At 43.8% G+C, this 20,292-nt stretch overlaps 1 protein-coding gene across 3 annotated transcripts in view; it reads left to right on the forward strand.

Moving 5' to 3' along the window:
- Window positions 1–20,292, forward strand: part of SCAMP5 (secretory carrier membrane protein 5) — an 83,469-nt gene that overhangs the window by 21,377 nt on the left and 41,800 nt on the right. For all 3 annotated transcript variants that reach the window (XM_073579574.1, XM_073579573.1, XM_073579572.1), the window contains 2 exons: window positions 14,194–14,253; window positions 15,431–15,559. In XM_073579574.1, coding sequence (XP_073435675.1) covers window positions 14,247–14,253; window positions 15,431–15,559 — 136 coding nt within the window. In that variant the 5' untranslated portion in view covers window positions 14,194–14,246. The remainder of the gene's footprint in view (window positions 1–14,193; window positions 14,254–15,430; window positions 15,560–20,292) is intronic.

Below are 20,292 nucleotides of genomic sequence, written 5' to 3' on the forward strand. Positions count from 1 at the left end.
ACTGTGACAATGACAGTAGATACATTTAAAAAACAGATCATAGAGCTTGTTGTAAAGGATAGTGTGCCTATTTCATTATTTTCACGACCAGCTTTTATGTGTCTGAATGGGGAAATGGCCCGCAAGCATGGTGTTTCTCTGGAGAGAGAGAGAGTATTAGAAAATTAGTAATCGAAGAAGCTTTTAAACAAAAGGAAGAACTTAAAAAAAACTCTCAAGGGATGCTTTCTGTTTCTTAAAATGGATGCCTGCACACGTCACAGAGTGAACTATTTTGCCATCAATGTCCGATTTGTTTGTGACAAAAATGAAATGGTTACCAAGACATTGGCAGTAAAAGACACCAAAGCTCATCACACCAGTGAGTTTCTCCAGGTCTTGGTGGAAAAGGTTCTGCAAGACTATGAACTTAAAAAAGAGCAAGTTCTTTCTGTCGTAACTGACAATGCTTCAAATATGATAAGTACTATTAAGCTAATGAATGAGAGTAATGATGGTGACCAGCAGCTAGAAGAACATTCTGGGTCCACAGACACAGAAATGTTTGAAATAGAGGAACACAGTATTGTAACTGAGGAGCAAACTGAAGTTGCTTCAGATGAACAGCAACATGATAGTTTAGATGATCTTGTTGAAACTGTGTCAATATGTTCTTTCATTCATCACATGCGCTGTGTTGTGCATACGCTACAGCTGGCTATAAGACAGTCTGCAAGAAGGACATGCTGCTGCACTGATTGGCAAGGTGAGAAAATTGGCTACTGTTGCCAGAACCCCTAAAGTTGACTCAATTTTGAAGAGACGTGCTGGAAAAGGGGCAATTATTGATCAAGCCACACGATGGGGCAGTACTTACTTAATGATTCAGCGCTTGGTTGAACTGAAAACCTTTCTTGTAGACATGGCTAACCCTCAACTGACGCTAAATGAAAGTCAGTGGAATCAGGTGACTGAGCTGGAAAAATTGCTAGAGCACCCATTTACAGTGACTAAAAAATTACAAGCAGAGGACTTAACTCCAGGTATTTTCTTAAAGGAGTGGAAGAACCTGATGTTTCGCCTGTCCCAAAGAGGAGGGTTAATTGCAAGTGGCATTGCTACATCAATGAAACGGAGAGAGGAGCTACTATTACAAAATAATATTCTTTTGGCAGCTGTTTATGTAGACCCAATGCATCGGATTCTTCTAGATGATCAACAGCTAAGTAAAGGAAAAGAAGCTCTGTTTGAAATAGCAGTAAGGATGAAAGGGTTGCAGAACAGTCAGGAGGAACAAGAAGAATTTGGTGGTCCTGCCACATCTTCACCCTCATCATCAACTGATGAAGAATTTAATTTCGAAAAATATTTGGATCACAAGGACCGTGCAAAGCGTTCCTGCATAGAAGAAGAGTCATCCCCATCAAGGAACACAGCCAGTACATTTCAGCAGAATTTTTCATGTGCACTAAAAGAAATTGAGAAATTTGACCGTTCATCAAAAATAACAGTGCAACAAGCGATTCCTCTGTATCCTGACATTGTCAGAGATGTTGCCCGAGTGGTTACTGCTTTGCCACCAACACAAGTTAGTGTAGAGAGGTTGTTCTCTGCTCTCAAAATAATTAGATCAGATTTGAGGACATCCATGAAGGAGGATCTGACAGAGGCAATAGTTTTTCTGAGGACAAATTTATAGATTTCTTCTTATTACCTGCATAAAAGTGTTTATTGCATATTTACTTACAGTTTATAAAAGTTTATAAAAGTTATTTGCTATATTCTAATTGTATTCTAATAAATGTAGTTTTTGCTCTAAGTGGTCTGATTACTTATATGATGGTGAGAAACTGAATATGCACGATGTTTAATATTTTACAACAGTAAATTTGTTGTTATGAATTGGTCATTTATGTCGGAGTCGGAGCCTGATAAAATCCAGGAGTCGGAGTCGCAACTGTGGCTTACCGACTCCACAGCCCTGCAACCATCTACTTATAATATTATGTTATTCATAACCTTCTATACTGTTACTCACAAGAAAAGCATCCATTCCTTTCTTAAATTCATTCTGTGAGTTGGCCATCACCACTTCCTCAGGAAGAGAATTGCAGAGCCTCCCTACTCTTACCGTGAAGAACCCTCTTCTATGCTGGTGCAGAAATGGTCTTTCCTCCAAACCAGGGCTGTGGAGTCGGTAAGCAAAACCTGCGACTCCGACTCCGACTCCTCAATTTCCCTTACACCGACTCCGACTCCACGACTCCGACTCCGACTCCCACACATATTGCTTATATTTAAGTGAAAAATTTATTGTAGTACAATGTGAACCTCAGACATTTAATCATTTTTATGATCCAATAATCAAGATGTTTAGATAGAACAGAATATATATTGGTGTACTACCCGGTTTTCATTCTTTTTGGTACAGATACGATATGGATAGACAGATATGGATAAATGGATATATAGATAGAGCAGATTTCTAATCTGCTTTTGCTATTGAAAACATTATCTATGAGCTCAAAAACCTTTCAGGTGATGCACTTTTTTAAAAAGATGTTCAGCTTTTGCAGCTGAAAAACGTATCCTCAAAAAACACAGGAAAAACGTTGTGTGTGAATGTAGCCTTAGATCAGGAATATAACAGCCATTTATAGGACATTTCATAACTTTCCCAAACTCCTATGAAAAAATATTCAGCACATCCTGCATTGAATTACTGTACCCAATTTATTATATATTTTAGGAGTGGGAGTCGGTCCATTTTATACCGACTCCGACTCCACCAAAATGAGCACCGACTCCACGACTCCGACTCCACAGCCCTGCTCCAAACGAAGAGAATTCCCCCTTGTTCTTGTCACAGTCCTTGGTACAAACAGTTCATTGGAGAGATCTCTGTATTGCCCTCTGATATACTTGTGCATATATATTAGGTCTCCCCTAATTCTTCTCTTTTCTAGAGTAAATAGACCTAATTTTGATAACCTTTCTGGGTATTGTAGTGAACCAACTCCATTTATCATTTTAGTAGCCCGCCTTTGAACCCTTTCAAGTTCAGTAATGTCTTTCTTGAGCACCGGCATCCAAAATTGAACACGATACTCCAAGTGTGGTCTGACGAGTGATTTGTACAGAGGGAGACCTCTTCTAATGCATCCCATGACCCTATTTGCTTTGGTGGCAGCTGCCTGACACTGGGCACTCCAATTTAGCTTCTTATTGACTAAGATGCCTAAGTCTTTTTCCATGTCTGATTTCCCCAGCAGTTTCCCATTTAGTAAGTAATTGTAGCATCTGTTTCTCCTTCCCATGTGCATAACCTTACACTTATCTGTGTTAAACCTCATTTGCCATTTTCCGCCCAATTCTCCAATTTACTCAAATCTGTCTGTAGTTGCTAACTGTCCTCCTTTGTGTTAACTACCTTACATAGTTTTGTATCATCTGCAAATACTGATATTTTACTGTGTAAGCCATCCACTAGATCATTAATAAATATATTAAATAGTAGGGGGCCCAATACAGAACCCTGTGGTACCCCACTAGAAACCCTGGCCCAATCTGAGTATGCACCATTAATAACCACTCTTTGTTTTCTATCACTAAGCCAGCTACCTACCCTTCTACACACATTTTCCCCTAGCCCAAGCTTTCTCATCTTACTTAACAATCTTTTATGTGGGACAGTGTCAAATGCTTTAGAGAAGTCGAGATAAATGACATCCAATGATTCTCCTTGGTCCATTTGACAGCTTACATCCTCATAGAAGCTGATCAGGTTGGTTTGACAGGAGCGATCCTTCATAAATCCATGTTGATATGGAGTTAAACATTTATTAACATTGAGATATTCCATAATGGTATCCCTTAGAAACCCTTCAAAAATTTTACCCACAACAGATGTTAAGCTTATCGGCCTATAGTTTCTAGGTTCCCTTTTACACCCCTTTTTGAATATTGGTACCACATTTGCTTGCCGCCAATCAAAAGGAACAGACCCTGTTTCTATAGAGTCTGTGTCTTTTTTCAAGGAATATTTTCAGTTTTTTCTCTATGGCAGGGTGCATTATCATCTTGAAAAATTATTTCATCATCCCCAAACATCCTTTCAATTGATGGGATAAGAAAAGTGTCCAAAATATCAACATAAACTTCTGCATTTATTGAAGACATAATGACAGCCATATCCCCAGTGCCTTTACCAGACACGCAGCCCCATATCATCAATGACTGTCGAAATTTGCATGTTCTCTTCAGGCAGTCATCTTAATAAATCTTATTGGAACGGCACCAAACAAAAGTTCCAACATCATCACTTTGCCCAATGCAGATTCGCGATTCATCACTGAATATGACTTTCATCCAGTCATCCACAGTCCACGATTGCTTTTCCATAGTCCATTGTAACCTTGTTTTTTTTCTGTTTAGGTGTTAATGATGGCTTTCGTTTAGCTTTTCTGTATGTAAATCCCATTTCCTTTAGGCGGTTTCTTACAGTTAGGTCACAGGCATTGATTCCAGTTTCCTCCCATTTGTTCATTTGTTTTGTGCATTTCCTGTTTTGGAGACATATTGCTTTAAGTTTCCAGTCTTGACGCTTTGATTTCTTCCTTTGGTCTACCAGTATGTTGGCCTTTAACAACCTTACCATGTTTGTGTTTGGTCTAGATTTTAGACACAGCTACATACAACAGGCCCTGGGGTAATCCTGAAGCTGGGGCTCAACAGGCCCTGAAGGAACTTTGCCGTTGGGGCACAACAGGCCCTGGGGTAATCCTGAAGCTGGGGCTCAACAGGCCCTGAAGGATCTTCCGGAAAGTATTATCAAACTCCTGTCTCAAAGTGGGGCAGTCTTTTTAAGTGACGGTTGGCAGGCTCGTGAGCCGATTGGACCTATGTTCAGGGTTTCCCTGTAGGCGGGGAGTAGGCCTCAACTGCCGACTGTCGCAAGATGGCGTCCACTGAGGCCGGTGATGAAGAGGCCGCGGGCTGAGGCAGGGAGGTAATGTCCAGGCCGCCACAGCGGGCTGGTGTGAAGTGACAGCGGAGGCTAGGGGTCGCGGACCAGCCGCAACAGAGCGAGGGACAGTGGTACTGGCTGCGGCCATCCGTGGGAGGAGAACGGCCCCGGATTGGAATGAAGAGCAAGTCTCTTGTCGGGGAATGCGTCGCTTACCCTTCACAGGCCCCCTAAGGCCTCCCCGCTGATTAACGTCTAATAAGTTGGCTCCCTCTCTCTTACACGGTCTCTTGTGTGATGTCTGCCCTTCTGCCAACTGAACTCTCTGCGTGCTTCCCCCTCCTTTTATCCCCGCCCCCTGCTGCCCTGTCACCTTCATTCGTCCGCTCTCCTTCGTTGCCCCCCCGGTATCGTTCCTTCAGGAACCCAGATGGCGGTCCCATTGGTTCCAGCCCAGACACTCTACGGGAGTCCCCCCCCCCCCCCCCCTACACTCCCTCATCCTGTAAGCTCGCCAGTCCTCGGTCGAGAGTCTCAGTCTATTGGGATTAGTCTGTAGGGGTATCAATTTTTGCTGCCATATGAACTGGTCTTGTTCGTATCGTTCGGGGGGTTTGCCGGCTGTTTACCGCTCGGAGCGTCTTAGTTCGACTGGGGTGGTTGACGGTGGTAGGTTAATTGGTCCGGGCGGGCTAATTGTGTCAGTTGGCTCATTATTGAGTGGAGGGCCTCGGGATCTTGGAGGAAAATCTTCGTCGTCCGTGTCCCAATACACGGGAGGCAGTTCAGAGGTTGAAGAGGCAGGTTCCGGTTGCTTCGGGTTGGTGGAAATACACGGGCGTAACTTATTACGATGCACAATGCGGATAGGCAGCGTTTCATCTTCCTCAGGTTGTATTTCATAAACTAGTCCTTCGGGGTTGATACTGCGTAGGACCCGATAGGGACTCTCTTCCCAGCGCGGCTACAGTTTGCTCTGGGAACGTTGATCTAGTACAAGTACACAGTCCCCGCTTTGGAGGTGGGGAGGTGGAGTTGTATTTTTTTCTGGGTGCTCCAAGTCTTGGAGTTTGGTATGTACGATCCGGTGAAGAGTTTGCAGCCGGTGACGATGATTTCGGACCCTGGGCGACACTCTCGTCCAGGGCTGAGGCTCTTCGGGGGCCAACTCCACCTCTGTGATCCCTTTACCCTCTCGTCCGAACAATAGAGAGTAGGGGGTATAGCCGGTAACTCTGTGCACCTGGTTGTTATAGACCCATACTAATTCAGGAACATATTCGTGCCAATGGGCCTTCTTGTCACTCTCCAGAGTACGCAACATTTGAATCAATGTCCGATTTAAATCATTCACAGGCCCCGTTTCCTTGTGGGTGTTAGGGTATGGTCCGGGACTTGTCAATCCTATAGAGATGGTGTAATTCTTCCATAACTTTTCCCAAAAAACATGCTCCCTGATCAGAATGTATTCGTTGGGGGCAGCTGTATACTTGTATTAAGTTTCTGCAAATTGCGGAGGCGGCCGACTCCGCGGTCTGGTCTCGGGTGGGGGTGACCACAGCGAACTTGGTGAAATAATCCACGATGACGAGGCAGTGGTCGTATCCCTGGAATGCAGGACCAACGGTCAGGTAAGGCTAGTTTCACACTAGCGCTTTTGAGCGCAGCGGCGGCCTGCGCACGGGCGCCGCTAAGCCCCGCCCCCCTGCCGCACCTCCGCCGGTAGCTCCGCCTACCGGCGCATGACGCTGCATGCGTCCTGCGTCCCCTATCTTTATCACTGGGGGCGCAGGCCGTGCGCAGTATGCGTTTGGCGGCGCATGCGCCTTTTTGATGGTGCGCCGACCTGCGCCAAACGCAACCTGCTGCAGTTTGGTTGCGCCGGCGCACCGTCAAAAAGGCGCATGCGCCGCCAAATGCATACTGCGCACGGCCTGCGCCCCCAGTGATAAAGATAGGGGGCGCAGGACGCATGCAGCGTCATGCGCCTGTAGGCGGAGCTACCGGAGGAGGCGCGGCAGGGGGCGGGGCTTAGCGGCGGCCGTGCGCAGGCCATCGCGCTCAAAAGCGCTAGTGTGAAACTAGCCTAATCTATCATCAGGAGTTCGAGGGGTGCTGAAGTCACAATTGTCTGTATTGAGGCTCTCTGAGTGGGCGGTTTGGCTAATTCGCATAAGCGGCAGGCCCGGCAAATTTCGTCCACGACAGCTGGCAAGCGTGGGTGCTAAGCCTTCTGTTGCAACCATTGCAAGGTCTTTTTAGCTCCCAAGTGAGCTCCTTTTTCGTGAGCCTCACGAGCCAGTTCTTGGGGTTGGGCTCCGGGCGCAACCACCTGCCAAACCGTCATTAAGGTTGTTCAACATAGGGTCGGGCTGAGGAAGGCGACTAGGTGGTGCTGATCCAACAGGACTGGGGGGTGACCCACTTCGTGGCGCCGGCAGACATGAGACTGAGACAAGGGTTGTGTCCAACAGTTCAGATTTGATTGGCCGCTTTTCGGACGACCACCGTACTTCATCACAGGATATTAGTCGACAATTCACTTTTACACACAGACCCGGGTACCTTCTCTTCTTAGTTTGTCACCGTTCGTGGCGTCCTCTATGGCTCTTCCCCGCTGTGGCTGCCCTAAGCACTTTCACCACAGCGTTTCACCCTTTAGAGTACGCCGTCCACCTGACACTTAGTCTGTCTCCGTCCGCAGCCACTGTCCTTTTTGGGTCACCCCTCCGTGACCATCTCCACTGTCAGTAGCTCTCTGTAGGCCTTTTCCATCTTTCTACCTACAGCAAACGCGCCTCTCTAGTGAGCTCCCTTGGTTGACTGGAACTTCCAGAAACTTCCCTGACCTCTGATACTCTCCAGTCCCAGTAGCTCCGCCCACTATCACCTGACAGTAACCTTTAACCAATGGCAGTGACCTTGACCCATGACAGTTACATAACCACTCTCTCCTACGCTCCCCACTGCCCTCTAACGGTCCAACGGCCAAATGTCGCCCCTGGCTCTATATCTCAGCCTACACTGCACTGCTACTCTGCCCCTCTCCTTTGGCAGATCTGTCCGTCAGACCAACCTCCCCACATTTGGTCCAGATTTTAGACACAGCTGACTGTGAACAACCAACATCTTTTGCAACATTGCGTGATGATTTACCCTCTTCTAGGCGTTTGATAATCCTCTCCTTTGTTTCAATTGACATCTCTCTCTTGTTGGAGCCATGATTCATGTCAGTCCACTTGGTGCAGCAGCTCTCCAAGGTGTGCTCACTCCTTTTTAGATGCAGACTAACGAGCAGATCTAATTTGATGTAGGTGTTAGTTTTGGGAATGAAAAATTTACAGGCTGATTCCATAACTTTTTTTCCCGCAGAATTGAGTGATTCCCTAATTTTTCCCCTCTGCTTGGTTTAAAAAAGTAACCATTACTGAATACCACATTTTTTGTTCTTGATTTCTTTTAGTGTTTCTTAAAGCCAGAAAGTTGCCATTTGAAATGACTTTAGTTTTGTGCCGTGTCTGTGATCTGCTTTTTTTTCTACAAAATTAAACAACTGAATGAACATCCTCCAAGGCCGGTGATTCCATATTTTTTTTGTCAGGGGTTGTATTAATAAGGGCAGACAGGTTATAGTCTGCTGAGAGTGATGCTTGTATGCCTCATATCAGATGGCTTGTTGTGGATAAATCATCTTTTATCACTTCATATAGATGACCATTTTCAGGCTTTAGGGCGGATGCTGCCTGCCTCCAAAGATTATTTTACATGAAGGGGCATTACCAGTGTGATGTGTCATGGCCACTCTCTGCTTTCCTGATCTCACTGCGGAGCTGTGTTATTATAAGACTGGGGCCACACCAGCCTATGTTGTCTTATGTGATTTTGAGCCTATTCTGCAGACTGAGAATGTAATGTCTCCGTCTCCTGCATTGCCAGTGTCAGCAGTAAACTGCACTGGGATGACATCTGAGTGCAGTCCGATGTTTCACTTGCACCCAAAGACTTGAATGGGTGAGTGAAATCAGATTCTCGGATGCACTTACAGCATGTTGCAGTTTTTTTACCTCAATAAATCTGCTTATGTGGGTGTATGTAGCTATTCAGTAGATTGCGAAGGTATTCATCCTCTTGGCATTTTTTTTTTTCATGTTTTGCTACCTCACAACCTTACAAGGTTTTTTTCAGCGTTTGCATCAGTTCATAAAAGGCATGCCTACAACTGTGAACATTTGGCTTTCTTTTATTGTGAAACAAACAGTAAATAGGACAAAATAGCTAAAAACTTCAGTGTGCATAACTATTCATCCCCCCTAAGTCAGTACTTTGTAGAACCTCTTTTTTTGGCAATTACTGCAGCAAGTTGCTTTGGATAAGTCTCTGAGCTTCCAACATCTGCTCACCGAGATTTTTTTCCCATTCCTCAAAGAAAAACTGCTCCAGATCCTTCAAGTTTGATGGTTTGCTCTGGTGATCAGCAATCTTCAAGTATTACCACAGATTTTCAATTGGATTAAGGTCTGGGCTTTGACTAGGCCACTCCAAAACATATACACATTTCTCCTTTAAACCAGTCGAATGTTGTTTTAGCAGTATTCTTTGGGTCATTGTCTTGTTGGACCTCCATCCCAGTCTCAAATCACTGACGTACTGAAAGAGGTTTTGCTCAAGAATATCCTTGTGTTTCGCACCATTCATTTTCCCTGTTCCTGATGCTGAAAAACATCCCCACAACATGATGCTGCCACCACCATGTTTCAATGTGGGGATGGTGTTCCTGGGGTCATGAGCGGTATTGTTTTGACTCCAGACATAGTGTGTCACAGGGTTATTGCGACAGAGAGGAGCCAGATTACTGCAGCGTCTGATTGCTCCTATTCCTGCGTTGAATAGAAGCGCTTCACCTTTTTTAGGAACTGTAAATTAGTAGGTGGTTATAAGATTAGTCGTTTGGATTTATCTGTGACTGTTAAGGGCGTTTCACACATAGCGAGATCGCTAGCGATATCGCTCGAGCATCACCGATATTGTGACGCAACAGCGATATCGCTAGCAATCTCGCTAAGTGTGAAATGTAGCGGCGACCGGACCCCCCGCTGGCTATCTCTGATCGAGCTAGAATGAGCAGGTCCATTTTTTCCATCGTTGGCGTCCCGATGGCCAGCACTCATCGCTGTGTTTGAAGCTTAAAAACGACGAGCGATGTCGTTAGCGACGCAGAGCTCAGCGATACAGGTCTGAATCGGTTACAATTAAGTTGTGTGAAAGGTACTCAACGACCAACGAGGTCGTTATGCAGATCGCTGATCTGTCTTGCGTCGTTGATGAGATTGGACTGTTTGAAAGCTATCTAGCGATCATGTAACGACGCACCAGCGATCTTAGCCAGGTTGGATCGTTATTGTGTGAAGGGGCCTTTACTTGGTTTAGTGAGTATGATAATTCCCTTTCTTCTCCTACTTTGGTTTTACCCCATCCACCACTCTCCTGGTATTTTCAATTTCCCCTGTTTGTGATACCTTGTTCGTCTAATTGGTGTACTACGGTGCACTGCTACTCCCCCCTTTTCCCTGGGTGGGGGAAGGGTACATATCAAGGGTGGATTCAGGAGATTAGGCAGGGTACACATGTGTCCCTGGCATCTTCACCTTCAGAAGTAACCCGGGGATCAGGGCAAACTCTTGGCAGGGTTGTTGTGGTATCATGTTCTTTCCGTTGAATGATAATGGATTTGATGATGTGCTTGTACTTCTCAACAACTTTGTCCTTGACTTGTTCGGAGATCTCCTTGGTCTTCATGGTGTTTGGTTAGTAGTGCCTCTTGCTTAATGGTGTTGCAGCTTCAGTGGTCTTTCAGAAAATGTGTGTGTGTGTGTGTGTGTGTGTGTATATATATACTCACAGACCATGGGACACTTAAGGGCCCGTTACAAATAGCGATATCGCTAGCAATATCGCTGTAACGTCACTGATTTTGTGACATAGCAGCGATATTGCTAGCGATATCGCTACATGTGATACTTACCTCCGACTGGCTCCCCCCGCTGCTCATCGCTGATCGTGCGTGAACATCCTGGACCATTTCTCGTTGGGCGCTTCCTGTGGCACCGATGAGCGACGCGTGGACGCGGACGGGAGGACGTCCGGATCGCCTCGTCTGACAGGTAAGTAGCGACCCCGACCCCTGCTATGTCGCTGGTGAGATCTGCCTGTGTGGCAGCTCACTAGCGACCACTTAGCGATGCACCAGAGATCCATATCGTTGTCAGGATCGCTGGTGCATCGCTAAGTGTAACGGTACCCATAGATTGCACACAAGTGGACTTCCTTTCAATAAGCACTTAAGTGACATATGAAGGCATTGTATTTTGCTTTTTAGAAGACGCACTCCAAATTTTGGAGAGGTAAACAGGAAAAACATTTTTTTTTTTTAATAAAAAGGTGGTGCGTCTTGTCAGCTTTTACGGCAGTTTACCAGGGGTGTGTGGGGCGGCTGCGGTGAAGCAGTTGGCGTACACTTCTGGAAATGGTGCCTGTTCCGCTGGCACCTTTACAGTTTATAGCACCATCTGCGCATATGTCCAAACCCCGTTTTGCTGGGGGTTCAGACGTAAGCCCGACTGGGCCACTGAACGGGTGCATATTCGCAATGTGAAAACACCCTAATGTCTAGGTGGATCATTTCCAGAGAAGGAAATGATTGTGCATACAGAAAGATGTGGCAACCATAGGAAACCGTAACGGTCTGTCAGCACTTAACAAAAAAAGTACTCATTACTCCTTTTTTTTTTTTTCTTTCTAGTAGTAGTTAATCAGGGTAGAATATTTAATATGAACATGGTTTGCGTATAGCACTTGGTATAATATATAGATATATTACACAGGATGTAGTACCGTAACTATCTTTTCTTGCTATCAGACTTTTGCCACATCTGAAATATTCCACCTTGATAAATCCCATTCCACCAATGCCAATTATAACTTTCCGGACTAAGCCCTATTCTTCCAATCTGATTTGTCATTTTATGTGGTGATAACTTTGCAATGCTTCTTCCAATCTCAGTATTTCAGAGGTTTTTTTTTTTTTTTTTTTCTTTCGCTTTTTTTTATGACGCCTTTTACTTCAAGTTAGTGTCTCCTGTTTAGGTACAAAGTATGTCATGGAAGGGAAGGAAGTGTTTTTCATTTTTGGAGTACAAGTTTGGTTGAAATAGACTGAACAATGTTTGTTTGCAAAGTCCAAGAGGTGCTGAAACGGCAGGCACCCACCATATGTGACCCCATTTTGGAATATTACAACAACTCTCAAAAAATATATCTTGGGGTGTCTTGACCACCTTTGCTTCAAAAAAGTTTTATATCTTTAGAGAATGATAATGAAAAATTTAGTTTCTCCACAAAAATGTTCATTCCAACTTTTTCATTCAAGGATGTGTGGTAAGAAACTACTGCTTGGAGACACAGCAGGGCTCAGAAAAGAAGAAACTCTATCTGGCTTTGGAGCACAATTTGGGCTGGAAAACAGTGACTGTTTTGAGGGGTATAGTTTCTGAAATCTTTATCTAGGGCTTTGGTGAGCATTTTGAACCTACAGGTGCTTCACATAATGTTATAATGCCGAGTCATGGAAATGAAAAATGTTTTCTTTTTTTTGCAACTAAAATTTTTTCCCAAAATTTTTATTTTCACACAGTAACAGCAGAAAATGGATCCCACAACTTTGTAAAGCAATTTCACTCGTAGGTGGCACTACTTAATATGTGGTCGGGAACTAATGTTTAGGCACACATTTTACTTATTATACTCCATTATAGTGCGCCATTCCACAGTGTTACAGACATTATTGGCACTGTCCCCATTGGGATCCGTAATCTAGATTCCCTGTTAGTATGTCTTTAAAGTGTGGAAGGAAACCTATGTACCAGGAGAAATCCCATGCAACCATGGGGAGAACATACAAACTCCTCGCAGATGTTGGCCTTGGTGGACCATGTCTCAGAAGGGAAGAACCTTTTTGGATTTTAAAGGACAAAATTTAGCAGGAAAAGGAACCCCCCCCCCCCCCCCAGAGTGACCTCGTTATGGAAACTACATTCCTCAGAATTCATCTAGGGATGTAATGAGCTTTTTTATACCACAATGTCTACCATTGGGCTGTGTAAAAGTGAAAACTTAAAATCAACGTATTGTTACAAATTTAGGTCAAAACGTTTTGGGGTATGTGCTCACGGTCAGGAATCTGCAGCGCATGTCTGGGGGGGCATGCTGAAAGCAGAGGTGACTGTTTCATAAAGAGGCATGGGATCTAAAAAGTACCATGCACCTCACCACAGATCTTGTGCCACTTAGGGACTGTAGTAAGAAACACAAGAAAACACACAATGACAAATTAGCAAAAAATACTCTCCAGTAAAAAACATGACAGTAATCAGCAAGTGCTGTATAACGAATACAGGGTATTTAGTCGATACGTTTTTTGCAAAAAATGTATACCAAGCCGCTTCACCACGTCACGGTAACCCTTCACGAAGCAGTCCTCACCACAGATCTTGTGCCACTTAGGGACTGTAGTAAGATTTCTGGCATAAGATACGCACAGCTGGTTATGAATTAGACAAGCTCTTCTGAAACTCCCAAAAAGGCACCAATAACGGCGTTATGATTTGCTGGAAATCTGTCATAATCACTTTGATGAATCAAGGCCTTAACGTGACCTATGGTTGCTAAATGTCTCCACATCTAGAATCATTTCCTTCTCTGGAAGTCGGTCCTCTGAGTGTGTTTATTTCCATCTGATTACAAGGCTAAACTGAAATTGTGCTTCCTCGAGTTCCCGAGAAAGTCACAAAAATATGTGCGTGCGATTGTATTTTTGTCTTTAGTTTTCAAAGTTAAGTTGAATATTTTGGCTATAGGAAACAGAACCATTAATCTGTTATTCTTTCCACGTGCTGCCCTGTATATGCCTTTTATATACTGTTGTGAGTCACTTCATCCTCAGATTATAGTTGATCCAATGCAGTAATAGGATTTTTTTTTTTATTTTTTTTTGGGAGGGGGGGTGTAGTGGAGAATAAAATCGGAAATTCACTATTGCTTCATAAGATTTGATATTTATGTAGCTGCAGTGGCAGAGCGCAAAAGATGCCGTTATAGCGAAATGAACATCGGCTCCTCATTTAACCATGTAACCAAATTCCAGTCCTGTTGGAAGGGTGCGCTTACTGACCTTGTCTTTTCTGTTCCCATAGGCTTTCTGTAACCTACAAAGAAAGGATCAAGCTACATACCAACAGTCACCGCCATGTCTGGTAAGATACTAAATATGGCTGACATTACTGCCGATTGGAGGCCTTGGGTCCTCTTTTTGTTGGCTATTTTTCTGTTCTTGGAGTATATCCAGTATGTTAATCAAAGGAGATTTTCATTCTAGTTGTCATAGTTACTGTAATGGTCATATATCTATGTAATTATTAATATCTGTTATGTTTTCATGGCGCCCATTATTGATGCTGAAATTTACTAAAAATAAAAGAAACCTGGTTACAATGCGTATATGTCCATTTCTATGGCACCTAGTAAAACACACTGATTACACTGCTTGCTGCAGTCAGATATCTGAGGGCTCATTGACACAACCGTTTTCCTGTATGCATGTTGTCCTTGGGGGAGAAAAAAACCTCACTAACCGAATCTGCGTGGAAGAAAATCGCAGCACGCACCGTTAATCGGATGAGACTCGCCATTCGTGTCTATAGGTGCACAACAAAAAATCGGAGCCACATTCTGTCATCCGATTTTTACACTTGCATTGCAATTCTGTAATATAGGAAACTGGTCTTGTGAATGATAGCTGCCGCTGTTATTTAAAAAAAAAAAAAAACTGCACAAATATAAGTGAGAAAAAAATCATTCTTGTTTTCTGGATGAAACTGATTTTTTTTTTTTTTCATACATTCATGTTAACCTACCCTTAAAAGTGCAAAATATAAGGTTTATATAGCAAGATAAAGATGTTAATGAACAGAGTTACAGTCAAAATTTAGGGCTTTTAGCACCATGTACAAGCCTTTCTGCTAAACCAAACAAGAACAACTTTTAAATCGCTCAACACCATTAATAAAACGGGTGATTTCTTCAATTTCAGCCTGCGGATCTGCAGCCAAATCCGCAACATGTGCACGTACAGAATAATCCTATATATGTTGGTTAATAGGTTCCCTTTGCCCGAAATGTCAATATGGGGTAAATTTGGGCAATTTTGACTGCGCATTTGACGGGCCAGGGTGTTTTTAGGGGCTCCTGTCAGTCACAGACCACCGACGTGGTTGTTGGACTGAATAGATCCCTAATATATATGATAACATATAACACTGATACAGATGTAGGATCTATGCTGTGAAATGGACTTCTGTGTCCGTATGTATCCAGGACTATACACAGATCACTATTTTTATATGTACCCTCTATGTTCTGATGTCCATGCAGATAAACAGAATAATTTCCCACCGCTGCCTCGGTTCATCCCACTAAAACCCTGCTTCTATCAAGATTTTGAGACTGATATTCCCGACCAACATCGTACCACGACCAAGCGTCTTTATTATCTCTGGATGCGTAAGTATGCCACATTTGCAAAAGGTCATCACACCTATTAATCACAGTTTTTACACGCTTCCAGTAAAACTTTGCAAAGGAAATGGGATCCATGACAGATGCAGATATGTTCCCGGTTGGATAATTATGTACAGGATTTCCGTTCCGTTAAAACTTGTAACTTTTAGTAAATAACCTTATTACATATTGGGGATTTGCTTGTCTAGGCCAAGAATGTTGTGGTAGATGACGTTTCTGAAGTTCATTCATTACTACATTCCTTTTTTTGTAGACATGCATGGGGGTGTCAGGAGATCACACTAAAGGGTCAGTAACCTTCAGTACCACCGCTCCTAAGTGGCCTGACAGTCGTCAGATTTACTGAGGGTGTCAGGGCATGATGGGAGTTGTAATTTGACAACAGCTGAACTACTGAAGGTTTATTACTCCTATTTTAAACAGTCAGGGCGTTTGAATACAATCTGATCTGCAGTAACTGGCAGCAGCCACTAAGTGGTCTAGGGCACTGTACTGCTATTCTCTATACACCGTTTACATACTGCCACTGCTGGAGTTAGTTAGTAATTGCTGATTTGTTGGGTGCCACATGATCCCCACTGATCAGATAGGTAATATCATAAAACTACTTTAAGGGAACTCTGTCAGCACAAAATGACTGTTCAACAGGCGCTCGGTGCATCATGGTGGGCCAATCCTTTATATACACCTCACCTGCTTGGTTTCCATATGTCTCCTGCCTTCTCTGGCCTCTATGGCATTGAAACTTCTGTACCATGAAAAGATATTTGAACAAATTTAAGCAACATGTATGTAAGTACTTGGATAAGAATACAGTAATTAACCAGAGCCAGCATGGGTTTGTAGCAAACAAGTCATGTCAGACTACTCTAATTTCCTACTATGATGGAATAACTGGGTGGATCAGGGAAATGTGGTAGATAATAGTATATCTCTACTTCAGCAAAGCATTTGATAAAGTATCTTACACTATACTAATTGAAAAAGAAATAACCAAGTATGGGATTGACAAGGCTACAGTTATATGGATTCATAACTGGCTCAGTCATCATACTCAGAGTGGTAATAAATGGTTGCACATCCAATGGTTCAAGTGGGTACCACAAAGCTCTGTCATGGCCCCAGTGTTTAATATTTTTAGAAATTATCTTGATAAGGGAACCGAAAGTACACTAATCAAATTTGCAGATGATGCAAAGCTAGGAGGGATAGCGAACACTGGAGAAAAGAGGATTTAGAAGGATCTAGATAATCTTGAACGATTGGCAGCAGCTAATAAAATGGTATTTAACAGGGAGAAATGCAGTATTCTACATCTGGGAAAGAAAAACAAAAATTACTACAGATTGGGAGGTATAGAACTAAGCAACAGTAACATATGGCTTGGGTATACAAATAGATCACAGACTGCATAAGAGTCAACAGTGTGATGCTTCAGCAGCAGCAAAAAAGGCAAACACCATTCTGGCATGTAATAAGAGAAGTATAGAGTCTAGACCACGTAAAGTAATTATCACAGTCTACTCCTCCTTGGTCAGGCCTTACCTGGAATACTGTGTCCAGTTCTGGGCATCACATTTTAAAAAAGACATTAAAAAGCTGACGCAAGTTCAGAGAAGAGCTACCAGGATGATGAGCAGACGCCAAATCATGTCCCACGAGGAACGGTTAAAGGATCTGGCAATGTTTAGCTTGCAAAAAAGAAGGCGAAAAGGAGACTTAATAGCTGTCTACAAATAGCTCGAGAGCTGTCTGTTATGAATGGGTCACCGAGGAGGAAAGAACCTAAACATGCTAAGTCCAGAAAAAACAAGAGAGGTTGGTAACTATGCAGATTGCAGATCCCTGATCTTACCACACAACTAGCAGCAGCCGTGGAGCGTGCCTACGATGAACCTAGATGCCTTGTCACGGCCGGATGACAAATAAGCCTAAAGCAAGAAAAGGGAAAACTAACTGCACCAGAGCAGACCCCAAAGGAATAGACAGCCCCCACACATGTATTGACGGTGAAACAAGATGAAAGCACAAACACAGGTAGAAAAATAGGCTGAGCAAACAATGGGGCCCAAACTAACTAGAGAGGAAAGAAAAGACACTGTCTGCAATCTGCCCAAAACCCTACAAAATGTCCAACACTTCTGATAACAAAATTAACCCTGAAGTCACTAGACTTCTCCCACTATATCAGCACTCTGAAATATTCTGAGACAGAGCAAAAAGAGGCCAATCTAATAAGGGACAAAAAGCAAATTGGCAAATATAGATAAATAAGATTGGAAATTCAGCACAGCCCAAGCCGGGGCTGGCTGACCACACACAAAACTGAATAGAACAACAAAATCAAGTGTGAACATTAGCAGAGAAACTTTGCTTTAGATGACTGGAACAGAGCTGAGAACCAAGACCTGACAAGCAGAAGGAATCACCAGCACCAGTGTAGAGCGTCGGCTGTCTTAAATCCAATCTGAGATTCCTGAGGTCCAATCGTCATCCTCATTCTCAGGTGGCAGATCTCCACTAACCAAACCAGCCTCACTACCTCCTGTTACCACCAGAGGGAGCCTGGAAGGAGAACTCACAACTGGACCAGAAAATGAACTCACAACAGTACCCCCCTCCCTTGAGGAGGGGTCACCGAACCCTCATCCACGCCACCAGGCCGATCAGGATGGGCCCGGTGAAAAGCACGAACCAATCTATTGGCCTGAATATCAGAGGCAGAGACCCAAGAATTATCCTCCTGGCCATAACCCTTCCATTTGACCAAATACTGGAGTCTCCGTCTAACCAAACGAGAATCCAATATTTTCTCTACCTCATATTCCACATTGCCTTCAACCAACACTAGGTCAGGAGGTGCTGCCGTAGGCACCACTGGCTCAACAAACCTCTTCAACAGAGATTTGTGAAATACGTTATGGATCTTGAACGTAACTGGAAGAGCCAATCGAAAAGAAACAGGATTAAGAATCTCCAAAATCTTATACGGTCCAATAAATCTTGGCTTAAATTTTGGAGATGCAACCTACCTACATAGGAATATTCTTAGACAACAACCAAACCATATCACCCACTTTAAACCGGGGACCAATAGTCCTATGCCGGTTGAAAAATCGCTGGGCCTTTTCCTGAGAGAATGACAACTTATCCACCACTTGGTCCCATATCTGCTGAATTCTCGCAACCACAGTGTCCACACCTGGGCAGGACGAAGATTCCACTTGCCCTGAAGAGAATCGAGGATGAAACCCAAAATTACAGAAAAAGGGTGACATCAAAGTGGCAGAACTAGCACTATTGTTCAGCGCGAATTCGGCCAATGGCAAAAATGAGACCCAATCATCCTGATCAGCAGATATAAGACATCTTAAATAAGACTCCAAGGTCTGGTTTGTTCTCTCAGTCTGTCCATTGGTCTGGGGATGAAACGCGGAGAAGAAGGATAACTGAATTCCCAGATTGGAACAAAAGGCTTTCCAGAATCTGGAAACAAACTGGACTCCTCTATCGGACACAATGTTCTCAGGAATCCCATGTAACCGAACCACCTGTTGTAAAAGCAAGGGCACCAACTCAGCGGAAGATGGCAACTTTGGGAGTGGTACAAGATGGAGCATCTTCGAAAATCTATCACAAATCACCCAGATAACAGTCATTCTCTGAGAGACAGGAAGATCAGAAATAAAATCCATTGATATATGGGTCCATGGCCTCTTGGGCTCCGGCAGGGGCATCAGCAACCCACTAGAACGAGAACAGGGTTTGGACCGAGAACAAGTCCCACAGGACTGTACAAAATTCCTGACGTCACGAGATAAGGCAGGCCACCAAAAAGACTGACTCACCAAATCTCTGGTACCAAAAATGCCTGGATGACCAGCCAATGCGGAGCAATGAATTTCAGACATCACTCTTTCTCCACTGGTCAGGAACATACAATTTTCCCATAGGGCAATGCTCAGGTTTATCCTCATGAAATTCCTCCAGGGCGCGTCTCAAATCGGGCGAAATGGCAGAAAGAACTACCCCCTCATCTAGGATGGTAGTAGGCTCAGTCACACTAAGAGAATCGGCAAAGAAACTCCTAGAACGGTCGTCTGCCTTAACATTCTTAGTGCCCGGAAGAAAAGACCACAAAATTAAAACACGTGAAAAACAAGGCTCATCTAGCCTGTCTAGGATTCAAGTGTTTGGCCGACTCCAGATAAATCAAATTCTTGTGATCGGTGAGGACCACAACTTGATGTCTAGCTCCCTCCAACCAATGTCTCCACTCCTCAAATGCCCATTTCATGGCCAACAATTCGCGATTCCCCACGTCATAGTTGCGTTCAGATGGGGAGAACTTTCGAGAAAAGAAGGCACAGGGATTCATCTTAGAAGTCACAGGGTCCTTTTGGGACAAAACAGCTCCTGCACCAATCTCAGAGGCATCTACCTCCACCTGAAATGGAAGTGAGACATCAGGTTGCCGTAAAACCGGAGCTGAAGTAAATCTCCGCTTAAGCTCCTGAAATGCTGAGACAGCCTCAGGAGACCAGTTCAGCACATCAGCGCCCTTCTTGGTCAGATCAGTCAGTGGTTTGACAATACCAGAAAAATTACCTATAAATTTACGATAGAAATTAGCAAAACCCAAAAACTTCTGGAGGGCCTTCAAAGAAGTAGGCTGAACCCAATCATAAATGGCCTGTACCTTGGCCGGGTCCATT

The sequence above is a fragment of the Dendrobates tinctorius genome, unplaced genomic scaffold (genome assembly GCF_039654945.1).
Source record: "Dendrobates tinctorius isolate UK_male_01 unplaced genomic scaffold, ASM3965494v1 ptg000062l, whole genome shotgun sequence".
Lineage (NCBI taxonomy): Eukaryota > Metazoa > Chordata > Amphibia > Anura > Dendrobatidae > Dendrobates > Dendrobates tinctorius.